This window comes from Coturnix japonica, chromosome 1 (genome assembly GCF_001577835.2).
Source record: "Coturnix japonica isolate 7356 chromosome 1, Coturnix japonica 2.1, whole genome shotgun sequence".
NCBI lineage: Eukaryota > Metazoa > Chordata > Aves > Galliformes > Phasianidae > Coturnix > Coturnix japonica.
Window position 1 is genome coordinate 27,637,879 of NC_029516.1, and position 13,130 is coordinate 27,651,008.

Consider the following 13,130-nt stretch of genomic DNA (forward strand, 5'->3'; position numbering starts at 1 on the left):
GGTCAAACACATCCAAAATACCCTCATCTGTTGATGCCTCCACCTCTTCAAGAGTTCATGCAATTCTATATGCAATGAGGGCTCTTGAAACAACATGAACTTTGTATTTGCACAGGAAAATAGCAACATTTACTTCCATCTCCATTTATCACTTCAAATTGTATTAATGTGGTGTATTTATAAGGAAAGAATAACAATAAGTAATCCTCAAAAAAAAGAATTCAAAGCCTTCTTCAAAAGCATTTTATTACATTAGCCACTCCTTTGATTTGGGCTTTATCCTGAATGCCATCCCTGTTTCGCAAAGTGAAAACCAAAGTACTGAGAATTTCCCTAGCTTGCAGAAACAGCCACGACCAGAGGAGGTGGCAGAATAGATCTGACTCCTGAGCTCTGACCAGAAGAGCAATCATTTTCCTCTCAACATATTTTGACATCATAATATCTGCTGTTGGCTAGGAAGTACTGGCAGATGTTCATACCTAGCAACAATAACATTTTGGAAGACTTCCTCCTGCTTTCTATTCATGAATGTAAAATGTTCCAGTGTAGCTTGTGGGAAGATACAATTACTTTGTAAATCAGAAAAAAAGTAAATCTCCAATGCTACGCAGGGACAGATTATGACAGCATTCACGTGTTGCCAGCCCATACAACCAAGTAGCATCAGGAATGGCTACAAGTTGTATCAGGTGAGGTTTAGACTGGACATAAGAAGGAACTTTTTCTCTCAGAGAGTGGTCAGGCACTGGAATGGCTGCCTAGGGAGGTGGTAGCGTTGCCATTCCTGGCAGTGTTCAAGAGGCATCTAGATAGGGAGCTAAATGATATGGTTTAGGGGTTTTCTGTAGGTATGGTAAAGGGAGGACAGTTGGACTGGATGATCTTGTAGGTCCTTTCCAACCTTGTGATTCTATGATTCTATGACCTAGATAACTTTACAGTGTGCAATTCCCCATTGTGCATCTTTGAGTTACCTGTTGACAACACAGCCTGCGACTTCTGTTATCTCTTTCTAAAATAAAGAGCAGTGTTTGGGCTTTCAGCATGTGTTAATTATATGTAAAGCTTTATAGCAGTTAGGAACATGTTATAACATGTATGTTGTACAACAAAATGTTTGTCTTCTGAAGAAAGAAGTCAAAAAGAAAAGGAGCATAAGTCAAAGCTTCAAGTTCGTTCATGGACAGATAATTTTAAGTCATTTATTTCTTTATCCACAAAATCATTGTGTTATCAAAGATTTTATTGGAATAAAATAAATAAATTTGAAGTCACCAAGAACATATTTCCAGTTCACACACTGCAAATACATATGCTAAGAGGCATGCATTGCTGCAATACTCCTACAGTGTTAGCTCCAAGAGCAGAACAAAAGTGACAACATGGACCAGTGGTGGAGCAGGGCGATGGCTGTGTTTCTTAAGGCAAGTCAGAAAAAAAAGAACATCTATTTGCCTTATTTGAACTCTGTTTTAAATAAGGATATCAGAAGATCAGTGTAGTAACAGAACTCTATTCAGTCCTGCAAGGCACTGAAGGATGCTGAGCACCTTCAGATGCCATCAGACCTCAAGGTTTTGTCCATTTTATTTCCCAATTCCTCCCAGGGAAAGAAAAGGTTCGTGTGAAAACTTAAAGTTTTGCCTGATTTTGTCACAACTAAATCAGCAGCTTACTGGGAACTGCATCCACTCATACTTACCAGAAAGAAAAAGAAGAGGAAAAAGCTCATAAATTCTTCAGTAACCAACATAATTTTGTCCCAACGTAGGGATAACACACAACAAGAGTCCCTCTTACAAAGCTCTAATGATATCAAGGCTGAAGACATCAGGAACTTTGGTTCCCCCGCTATTGAATGACGGGGCCTCAACTCCCCCACTGTACCCTAAAAATTAGGGCTCTTTCAGGATGGGCAGCACACATCACAGCAATGCACCGCCGTGTTGAGCAGCCACCTCTCGCACAAGGCTGTTCCGAGGCTGTAAGCCCACTGCTGACGTTCGTAACAGCAGCATATGCGGGTGCTGCCGAACACACGCAGCCACGCACCTCCACATTCGTGTCCACAGTGACACACACTGGCTGCGCACGGAAGGACACGGCTACAGAGAGCCTCAAAAGAAAAAGAAAAGAAAGCCTTTGGCAACTATTAGCTCCTGATAAATTATCTCATTAATGCAAACATGAAAAAGAAATTCCCTTTCCAGATCTTATCTCCTTTTAATTATAACTCCTCTATAGGGGAAGCAACCTCATGCCTGTTACACCAGGAATTGTTGCAGATCAGTGCTGAGCTCTGATGCAACACCAGGAGCCAGCACCAAGTCCCTCTATTTTAAAACTACAGCCGAGGCACGAATTGCTCCTGTTCCACCAGATGCTGAGCTGTGCTCCTTGATCTTCTTTAGCCATGTTTCCTATGAGCATTTCATCATCTTTCAAAGAGGAAACTTGCTCCTAGAGGCTATATTTAGGCTTTCTCCACCTCCAAAGATAGAGATTTCTCCTGAAAACGTTCTTGACTCCAGCTTCATTTAAGGCATCAGTACATTATTAAAGTGGACATTGACAATGAATGAGCATAGGTAATACAACCTCCACCAATAAACCCAGAGTCCACTGAGAATTATTTTCCTGACCTATGTGCATTACAATATAGGGAAGCTTAAGTATTCTGGAACAAACCTCCTAACTGTATTTTGAATGCTGGAACAAGACCACCTCATTATTTCTGTTCCTGACAGAAGAACGAAAGAATAACCACAAGCACCACAAGAAACCCAAACTCAGCCTTTGTTTCCCACGATGGGTACAGCACTGACACTCGCAGGGGCCACCTCACCCTGGTGAAACCGCAATTTCTATTTCCAACCATCTGCCTCCCTCCTCCGGGGCACTTCCAGCTCAGCATTCTGCTCTATTCGAGTGAAACTTTCAGCGAGCACTGCCTGAGCTGGAACTGGGGGATGTTCAGCTCTTCCCAAGTAAAGCAGAAGAGTGGGTGGTGCCATTATTCATCGCTGCACCCCACGACTCACAAAACAAGCCATCTGCCATCCTCGTTCCTGCTGTACTTTAATTAAGCGTCTCCCAGTTAAAGGAAGAAAAAAAAATATTAAAAAATAAAAAATAAAAAGACAGAAAGGGAGGAAAGCGAGGCTGGGGGTATGGAGCAGAGGACCAGTGGGAGGGAAGCGGTGCACCAGAGCCGCGGGGCCGTACCTGGGAAGAGGAAGGCTTTGCTCCCGTTGTGCAGCCCCGGCACCTGGCGCACGCCCGCCGCGGAGCCCGGCAGCCCCAGCTCGGACAACACGTCGATCTGCAGCGAGGGGTCCACGCCGAAGCCTACGACTGACCCAGAGAGTGCCGTTAATCCACCCGTCGCCTCCGCAACTTTCCGCCGGGACCCGGCGGCGGTCGAACCCCGCACCGCCCGCCACCGCCCGGCCGCCGCCTACCTGGCCCCAAGCAGAGAAGAAGGCAAAGCGTGCCTAAGCCGCAGCCAGACTCCATGGTACAGCGATGCGCTCAGTCCATAGTCCCCCTCCTCCGGCTGCTGCGGGTGAAAAACCTCCGGGGCAGAGGCTGGACGCCTCCCCGCCTCTCACCGGGAGGAGCGGACCCCCCGCCGCCCCGCAGCGCGCATCACGCCGGGCGCACACAAAGGCGAGGGCGGGGGGCCGGGGCCGGGCGGGCAGCGCAGCCCCCGCGCCGCCGGGCAGACAATGACCGGGCTCTCGCCGCCCCACGAGAGCGGCTGCCACTACCGGGAGGCGGTGCCCGAGCCCGCAGCTCCCTCCTCGCCGCCGGGCGCAGCCTCCTCCGAGCTCCCGCAGGAGCGTCGCTCTCCTCGCCGCCGTCCGGCGAGGACACGGAGCCGGCGGGAGGGGCTCCCGTTTATCCGCGGCCGCGGGAGCCGCCCACCGCCCCCACCGGGCAGAGCCGGGCCAGGCTGAGGGCGGTGCCGCCTCACCCCGCGGAGCCCTGCTGACCGGGCGACGGGGATGGCTGCAGGGAGACCCTCGAGGCGCTCCAGTGCTGCCGCCCCGCTTTGTTTTCGCCTGCCCGGACCGGGATCCCACCTCCGTCCCATCTCGACGTGACACCGTTCGGGAGGAGGGGAAGGATGAATTCGGGGACAGGGAGAAGGAAACGGGACGCGTGCCGAGTTTGGCGGGGATCGCGATCTGCGGAGGTTGTCCCCGTCTCTGCAGGACGGTTTCACATCTCCCTGCTGAGGTTCCGTCCGCAGCCCCTCGACGAATCTCACAGCCCCCAGCTATGACATTTCCATGGCTCACTTTGGGTCAGGGGCGCTAAGTGTATCTTCATCCTTACTTACCTTTCCTTTCCTGAAAACTAGTGGTGGTCAAAGCCACAACGCCCTGCTGTCAGTTGTTACAATTTTGCTGAGTAAGGAATTGACTTCAATTTTTTGCCAGCCCCATGTGAGTGCCAGCAGGATCTTGAGATCAGCCCGTGATTTCCTGCCAGTGCTTATTGACCTTCCCCCAATCTCATCTTTTATGATCTTTACAAATAATGAAGTCTTTAATCCTTACAAACCCTTCCAAATGGTTGCACAAGGAGGTTGTGGATGCCCCATCCCTGGAGGCATTCGAGGCCAGGCTGGATGTGGCTCTGGGAAGCCCGGTCTGGTGGTTGGCGACCCTGCACATAGCAGGGGGGCTGAAACTGGATGATCCATGAGGACCTTTTGAACCGAGGTCTTTCTATGATTCTGTTGTCCAGTGACTAAAAGAAAGTTCTTATCTCAGATAAGAACATGGAAGGTAATTGTAGATTTCCTTTCCAGGTCAGATCAGCCAACACAGATCCTAAGCAACACTTACAGCAGACATCTTTCCTAGAAGAAGACAAAAGAAAAAAGGAGGAAGGAATGTATACAGGTGAACAATGAAAACAGTCCCTCAACCCAAGTCCACAACAAAGCCATTACACAGCAGTGTGCCTTGTTGCCTGCATCATCCCCTGGAAGAGCTTCCCTTCCAGGTGCAGCAGACAGAAGGGGATGTGATGGGATCCCAGCTCCATCCTGATCACATTGACACTTCTTCCACACCAAAACCTGTCTCCAGAATGTTGGTGAAGTGGAACCAAACACCTTCCAAACACCTGGAACCCATCAGCTGTCAGAGCAGGATGGCAGAAGAGGTGCTTTGCTGTGGGAGTTTATGGACATGATCGACACGTCGGTGGTTGCTTTCATGCTACTTCAATCACAGTGATTGCAGATAACTGAAAAAGCAACATTTAATTTGAGAAGAAAGATGTTCAAAATCTGGAGTGCTCATGGTACATAATGATCCTCAGGCTGAGCCAGGCATGTAAGTAAATAGAACAAGAGAGACAAACATCTGTATTTAATTCCTGCATCTGCCAGCAGCTGGTGACAATTTCCATTGGCAGGAGCTGCCACTATGAAGAGGTGAGCTTGGCAGAGCCCTCCCCTACAATAACCCAGCTCTGTTTTATGGGGACCTTCAGGGAGTGGCCACTCACCTTCATGTCACAGACACAAAGAAATCACACAACACACAGCCACACTGGCCTGTCTGTTCCCTGTTATCCCATGAGCCCAGGGCAGATGTTACCCACATCATGCAGAGATGTATTTCTGCTTTGTGAGATGTGAATAGTGACATAACCCAGAGCCACGTCAGCAGTAGAATCAGGCTTTCTATCACTGTGAGGAAGATGACACTGAGGATCTTTCATACATTTTGCTGAATCTAAGAATACATGTTTCTACCCATGGAATCACTCTCTGATCACCCTAGAAACATACTGTTTTACAGCCTTTCTGAGCATGTCCCTCCCTAAATCTGGCTATTATGAAAACACTAAAAATAAAATGCTTCTCTTTTACATCTCCGGTTGGCCAGAACATTCTTTCTTTTGATGGAAACCATGGCTGCTATCCAAGAGTTCTCCATCTGAAGAACGTTGAGGTTTCATTTGATGAAAAAGAATTCTTGATGTCTCAGATGTATCTCCTTCCCTCCCTCCTTTCCTTCCTTCCTTCCTTCCTTCCTTCCTTCCTTCCTTCCTTCCTTCCTTCCTTCCTTCCTTCCTTCCTTCCTTCCTTCCCTCCTCCTTCCTTCCTTCTTCCTTCCCTTTCCTTCTTCCTTCCTTCCTTCCTTCTTTCCTCCTTCCTTCATCCTTCCTTCCTTCCTTCCTTCCTTCCTTCCTTCCTTTTCTTCCTTCCTTTTCTTCCTTTCCTTTTTCATTCCTTCCTCCCTCTTTTCCTTTTTCTTCTTTCCTTCCTTACTTCCTGTAGTGCTCTCCAATACAGCTGCCTTATAAATAGTTTCCTGGTCATATATGTTTCAATTTGTGTTAAGTAGATATCATGATGTTGACTCCTCCCCATCAAATCCCTCAGTAGGTCCTATGATACGAGGAACTCTTCTGAATAATGACCAATATTCACAGCAGTTTTCATGACAATCAGAAGTTTAAGGGATGTGTTACAAGCCCCAAATTCATGAATGATTTCCCTGCAAAGGGGATCTCATCTTAATTACTCTCATGTTAATTATATGCTAATAAACTGATGCGAGTAAAGCTCTTAAAGCATGCAGATGACAATGCTGCCCTGGGAAAGCTTTACCTCTCTTACTGCAGCTTATCTGGGTCTATTTATTTTTAAAGAAAAGCATGAATATTTAATCACAGTAGTTTTAGCCCTGTATTCCTATGCTGGAACCTGCAGAGTCCATGTGAATTTAGAAAACACATAAAGAGTTGTCACTGACCTACTTACAGAACACTGATGCAACTTCTTCCTCAGAGTATAGAAAACAAACTTCCTTACACTGTAAAACACATCATTGTTTTCTCAACTTCCTAGGACTTCAATGCAGCATTTTATATAGAGAAATATTTGTAAAGCATTATGTTCCATAATTAATACTTTCTGAAGTGGAACAAGGAGAAACAGTCTGTTGTCATAGAGAAGTGGCTTTTTAATTGGGGCAAATTTGATATTGCTGAGGATAAGGGCTTTTATTAGTTACAGTCAGGGAAAATGAAGGCAACTCACTCTGCAGCAGTTCCTCATAATACCCTTAAATGGGGACTTACTTATATCTGAGCCATTACATCATGACCATCCAGATTTTCCTTCCACAAAAGCTATCATGTGTAAAATCTGTACAGCTCTTGTGTGATGTGTAAAATGTCAGGTGGGACTGAGGTGGGACCTCCAAACTCATTTGCAAGTGTTTCCTAAACGCGTGCTTCAGGAGCAGACCAAATCTTGAATAAAGCTCAGATGTTTATATATATTTTTTCCTTTGCCAGCCACCAGACCTGCACACACAGACACCTGTGTGTTTGTACCCAGCAATCAGCTTAATTTCCTTTGGCTGCTTTTTAGCATCCTCACAGCCTTATCCCTGCACTGCCTTTTCTCCCCAGTTCTCCAAACACATTCTGCCCTTTAGCAGCTCTCTCCCACCCACATGCTCCCTCTCCCTTTCTCAGACAGAGATGTGCATGCACATACTCTCCTTTGCTCATCCCCCTGCAATGTGTCAGCCTCGCAGCCTCCTGCATGCTGCAGGTTTCCCAGCTCCCTGTGTGTTGCTGACTGGGGAAGCCGAGTAGAACTTGGGAATTAAATGCAGCACTTGGCTGTGGCCCAGCACAGCCTGTCAAGCTGTGTAAGCTGCATGCCTGCCCATGACAACAACAGCCCTGATAGAAAGCCTCAGCATCATCAAAGGCATTCCTTGCAGACACGCCTCAGCTAGAGTTACATCACTGATTTTAGTTACACTCATGAATGTTTCATACAAATCTGATATTGCCTCACTTGGATTTTCAAAAATTGCTTATCGTCAGAAAATAGACCCGTGAAACAAAAATTTGGCTATTTGAGGGACACTTGTTATGTCTCTTAAAGTTCCGTGTCTTCCTAGTTTTTTTTCTCCATCTTCACATCTTGTACCTTACAATTCAAACAGGCTGCTCAGAGAGGCTGTGGGTGTCCCATATCCCTGGAAGTGTTCAAGGCCAGGTTGGATGAAGCCCTGGGCATCCTGAACTGGGGGGTGGCAGCCCTGCCCACCACAGGGGGTTGGAACTGAGTGGGCTTTGAGGTCCCTTCCAACCAAAGCCATTCTGTGATTCTATGATTCTTTGATTTCAGCTTTGGTGTTGTGAGCAGCATGGCCAGGAGTGGAAAAGCAGCTCATGGAAAGAGTGGTGGAAGTGCCAGTGTTAAAGCTATGGCTGTGTGCTTCTGAGACCAGAAAGAGAAATGGAGTCAACTACCTCAATGATGGGTAAAGACCTTGCACATTTTTTCAGTAGTTTTCCCAAAGATTCATGTTTCATTCAAGAGAGGCTGGAAATGCAGGCTGCGCTCTCTTTTTCCCACATTTGAACCTTGATATTCATAGTTGCAAGGTGCCCGTGTTAACTAACTTTACTTGCTTGAGTCTTGTTTTTCATACCAGCTTTATTTTCTCCCTCCAACTGGGTGCACACCCCCCTTGATGTAAGGTAGAAGTGATAGACTGCCCTGCTGGCAGCCTTCACACATTATGATGTCTAAAAATGTCTTTTTGCAGAAAATGTCAGCTAGTTCTGGTATGGTATTTGGCGTGTGGAAGTAGGAAGAAGATGATCGTTCATGATCAGGATTTAATTATCTCAGTTCTGTCAGTCCAGGTCACGATAACAATTAGGCAAGATTAGAATTACAGTAGGTTGACCTAAGTGTTCTCTGTGTTTTGATCCTTTCGTCGTCTGAAATATTACCCCCCATTAAAAAACAGATCAGCATATCCACCAGGAGTATTTATGATGACAAGGCTGGCACGCAAAGACTTTAATTTTCCATGATCCAGTTTTGCAATGAAGAAAAATATCTACACAGTCTTGACTGGATCCAGAAACAGACTGGAGTGGGAGCCAGTCGGAGAGACTGGGTGCATTATTTTTCTTCTTCCATGGCCTACTATAAAAAGGTAAGTTCATCTGTAAGTATCAGAGTGGAGAGAGGAGATCTAGAAGAGTATCTCCTGTAGAAAATAAAGGGAAAATAAAATCCAGTAGATGAGCATCAAAGCAAAGCAAACCTGCACTTGGCTGCAGGAATTACTACTGAGCCAGACCTTATCCCCAGACCCCACTCCATTGGGAGAAATGTCAGATAACCACAGAGCAGGGCTGAGATGCCGTGTCAACATTCCCAAATCCAACACAGACAGTTTCAAACTGTAGTCTATCTGGTTTGCTGTGAATGAGGACAGAATAATATTGCTTGTCATATATTCATTCAGTTTTCAGTTGAACAAAACCAGATATTGGCTTTTGGAGGGAGAAAGGAAAAAAATGTAAAATGTACTTTTGACCTCAGAGGTACAAATTTAATAGTTTCTAATTCTAAGTCTAATTACTTCTGCAATATCAGGAGAAAAAGTTATCACGGGATCTCTTACCCTGCCTGTTAAATAATAGACTTTTCAAAACTAATCTGTACAGCCTTCATACCCAAAGGCATATTTATTAGGCAAACTGGGATAACTTCAATGATTCTATCAGTCTACCAGATAATTACAGAGGCCTTTAAGTAGTATAGCATTGCATAGCAGCATTAAAACATCTGGAATTCCAATTCTTATATGACTTTCGGTTTCTACTACCTAGGGCAAAAAAGGAAGAAGCAATGGATTGGTCTGGGTAGTGAGGGGCCCATCAGTGCTTCGGTGCAGACACTTGAGCCATATCAGCCTGTCAGCTGGGAGGTTTGTACAAGCTTGTTCATCCAGATGTTGTAGCGTTGGGGTGAGCTGGATAGAGCCTGGACCCAAGAAGTACATTTAAATAACACTGCCTTCTATTTCTGAACCCTACTCACTCTGTGGTCTAAATATGCCCAGCACCAGTCTCACCAACTCTTTTTGCAGATGAAGAAAGACCTCCTGACTTGCATCATCCAAAGGAAATGCATGTTTCCTTACTTCATTCCTACAGATGTGAGATAGAAACACTCAAATCCAAATACCTAGAACCACCATCATGGTTATATATTTCATCAACAATTCCAGAGCATAAATATACATCATGCATTCTAAAATATGCATGATTTTAGCATTTCTTTTTAAGCCATAAAATTAAGAAATATCCATTAATTAATAAACCCAATTCACTACAGCACAATGCAATTGATTGCTGCATTATTATTATCATCATTATTGCACAAACAAAAAGAACAGAAAGGTTTGGACCCATATTTCTTGAAAATTTGCATTTATAGACAAATGCCCATTCCTCATTCCTCTAATAGCCAAGATGCACTTAGGGCTAGGAGGACCAGGTCTGAGTACCTGCTTCATTGGATTACAACATATGCTTCATTCCAGTTTATCTCTACTGCTAGTGAATGCCCAAGCCTTGAGAGATATCTAGCAGAAGATTATTTCACATAAAATGCTTGATTAGTGCTAATCTAAGTGGTCTGTTTTTCAAATGTCTGAGCACTAGACTGTTCTCATGAACATCACTTGTGGTTTTATTCTTTGCTTGATCAAACACTTGTAAAGCCAGAGATGCTAACACAACTGCTTGGCTTTGGGAGCTAGATTGTTAATGGGAACAGGTGGTAGAGTCAACCACTTCAGTCCCTAACCTTGGAAGGAAAAACATAGTTAGAAGGTTGGAAATCTTCTTGATTTTGAATTCCAACAACAGTGTGATCTTTAGGAATAAATGAAACATCTAATATACTAACAGTGGTTTCTTCTTCAATGGGAGGAGGATTCAGAAGCCAAGCATGTTAAATCCTTTATAATTTAATCATTTATAAGCAATTTATAACCTGTGCTTTAGCAGATCTCCACAGCTCAGTACAAAGAAAGAGGGGAAGACACTGGATAATTGTGAAGTTCAAGAACTAATATTGAACCTTGAAGCATCTTTCAGAAATGGACACTCATTTATAGCAAGGCAAATCCAGTAAGAAATTATACATATGGGAAACTATTACAGGCTTACTAGACTACTAAGAATAAAGGACGAATGCACAGGGTGAGAAAAGATTGCAGTGAAGGTAAATGATTTATTTGAGTGTCAGAAAAGATAGGCTGGGGGTAAATCTTTATTCTGAAGTTACATTAACAATGTTAAAGCCCTACTGGATAAAAGATATTAAAAATACCAGTGGTGTACAGCCCTAGAAATATACATTCCAATAATTCATGGTACCAAATGGAATTTATTGGAAATTCTGAGGAAATCTTGAGAATGAAGCACAATCCCAGCCCACCATAATTTATCATTAGAGATACATAATTCATCGTTAAAACAGCCACTCTACTGGATAACTGGAAAATGGCCAGCACTGTAGAAATCTTTAAAATAGCTCTTAAGGTTGACTCCAGGAACTGAAAACCAGAGAATCTTAACTAATTAATGGGGAAAATAGTTGAGAAAATCATTTAAGGAAGTTATAAAACATCTACAAGTTATAAGTAGGAGGGAGAAAAAAAAGGATGAAGAATAAATTACAAGTCAGCACAGATAAATGAATATACTTATCATAGAGGGTAATCCACGCATTTCTAACTTGTTCAAATGTTACCAAGAGTTAGCAAAACATTGAGTAAAAGAGGATCAGGTAATATGTATTTATAGGCATTCGTAATATCAGTCATATGAGGCTTTTAAGGAAACTCAGTAACCCAGGGGGTGAGAGATAAGGTCTTTGCCATGGACTGAAGGGAGGGAAAAGGATGGGGATGAATGACAGATGATCACGATGGAGAGGTGACAAGAAGTGTGATGCCACAGGGACTGCAAACAGATCACTGCTAGGATTAATTTCACTCCTTCTCTGGCCCCATCCATTTATTAATGACCAGGAAGAGAGGGAATACAATGAGATGGCAAAACTGCTGACAGCACAAAGCTGTTAAATTAGATAAAATGAAGGTGTCTGTAAATAACTCTTGGGACTTGTTGCAAAACTAGCAACAAGAAAGGAAATGATGTTCAGCAAAAGCAACCACAGAGATAAGGCTATAAAACAAACTGCTTAAACTGCTTATTCTCATTAATTGGGTCCAAACAAATTATGGGAGAACCTTATTGGTTTGCATTTCAGGGAGGAGAATTGCTACATTTTGTTGCTATAATTACAAGGAGTTGTATTATTTTAAAATAGCAGATATTACAAAGTATTTTCTACTCATCTGCTTAAACTGCTGCAGCTTCATTTTATCAGAATCCTTCACAGTCCCCAAGCAGGGCTCGATTCACACGGTGACATACCACTACTGCGAAGGGCACTGTCTGCCTCTCTCCTAATATCTGAGAAATCTTGGCAAGCAGATGGCTCTGAGCAATGGGGCCATCTCCACAGTCTGTCACAGCCTCATTCCTTCACCCACTCCCGAGCCAGAGGACTCCTGCAGTGGGAGCTTCTATATTTCTTCATAAAAAAGGCCAACAATAAGCTAAAGATAGCCTCCGCTTACATGGGGGGAGCCAACCTGTGTGCAGAGGAAAATGAACATCCTGTCCTCATTGCCAGGCGTTTCTCACAGTCTATGGTGCTGATGGGAGGGGCTTTGCTGAAAGCTTGCATGACCAACCCTCTAATCCATTGCCCTTTTTTCTTCTGACCCCAAATATGAACATGTAAGGAAAATCCAAGACTGGTGCACTTGTGTGGCTGGGGTGAACTGAAAAGCTCATAGGGAGCTGAACTCCTTCATTTCCTTGCACAGGTGTGAAAGAGGAGCCTAGCAGAGACAGTGAAAAGGGGAAATCACTCCTCACTTGTTCAGTTGACTGAAATATCCCTTAGGGGATGGGATTAACTCAGTAAGAGCAATGTAAATGCAGAGCAGTAAATCCTCTCTAGGTAAGGAAATTTGTGGGGCAGGAGAACAAATGGTACGCAGCACAAAATCACTGCTTCCCCATCTGACTTCCTTGCTTGTACACACATGCCTTTCTCTGCATTTGTTACTAAAGTTTCTTTTGAACACAGGTGAGCAGAAATGCCTATGACATTCTGAGCCTTGTATTTTTCATCCTACTCCTAATTCCCCCCTATCTCTGCTGTGGATTACCATCAGGTTCATGCA

The 13,130-nt window shown here is 44.3% G+C and overlaps 1 protein-coding gene across 1 annotated transcript in view; it reads right to left on the reverse strand.

The window, feature by feature from the left end:
- NELL2 (neural EGFL like 2) overlaps positions 1-3,631 on the reverse strand; it is a 139,831-nt gene extending 136,200 nt beyond the window's left edge. The window contains exons 1-2 of the mRNA XM_015854888.2: positions 3,465-3,631; positions 3,229-3,357 (exon numbers count right to left, since the gene is read on the reverse strand). Coding sequence (XP_015710374.1) covers positions 3,229-3,357; positions 3,465-3,519 — 184 coding nt within the window. The 5' untranslated portion in view covers positions 3,520-3,631. The remainder of the gene's footprint in view (positions 1-3,228; positions 3,358-3,464) is intronic.
- Between the last annotated feature and the right edge of the window lie 9,499 nt (positions 3,632-13,130).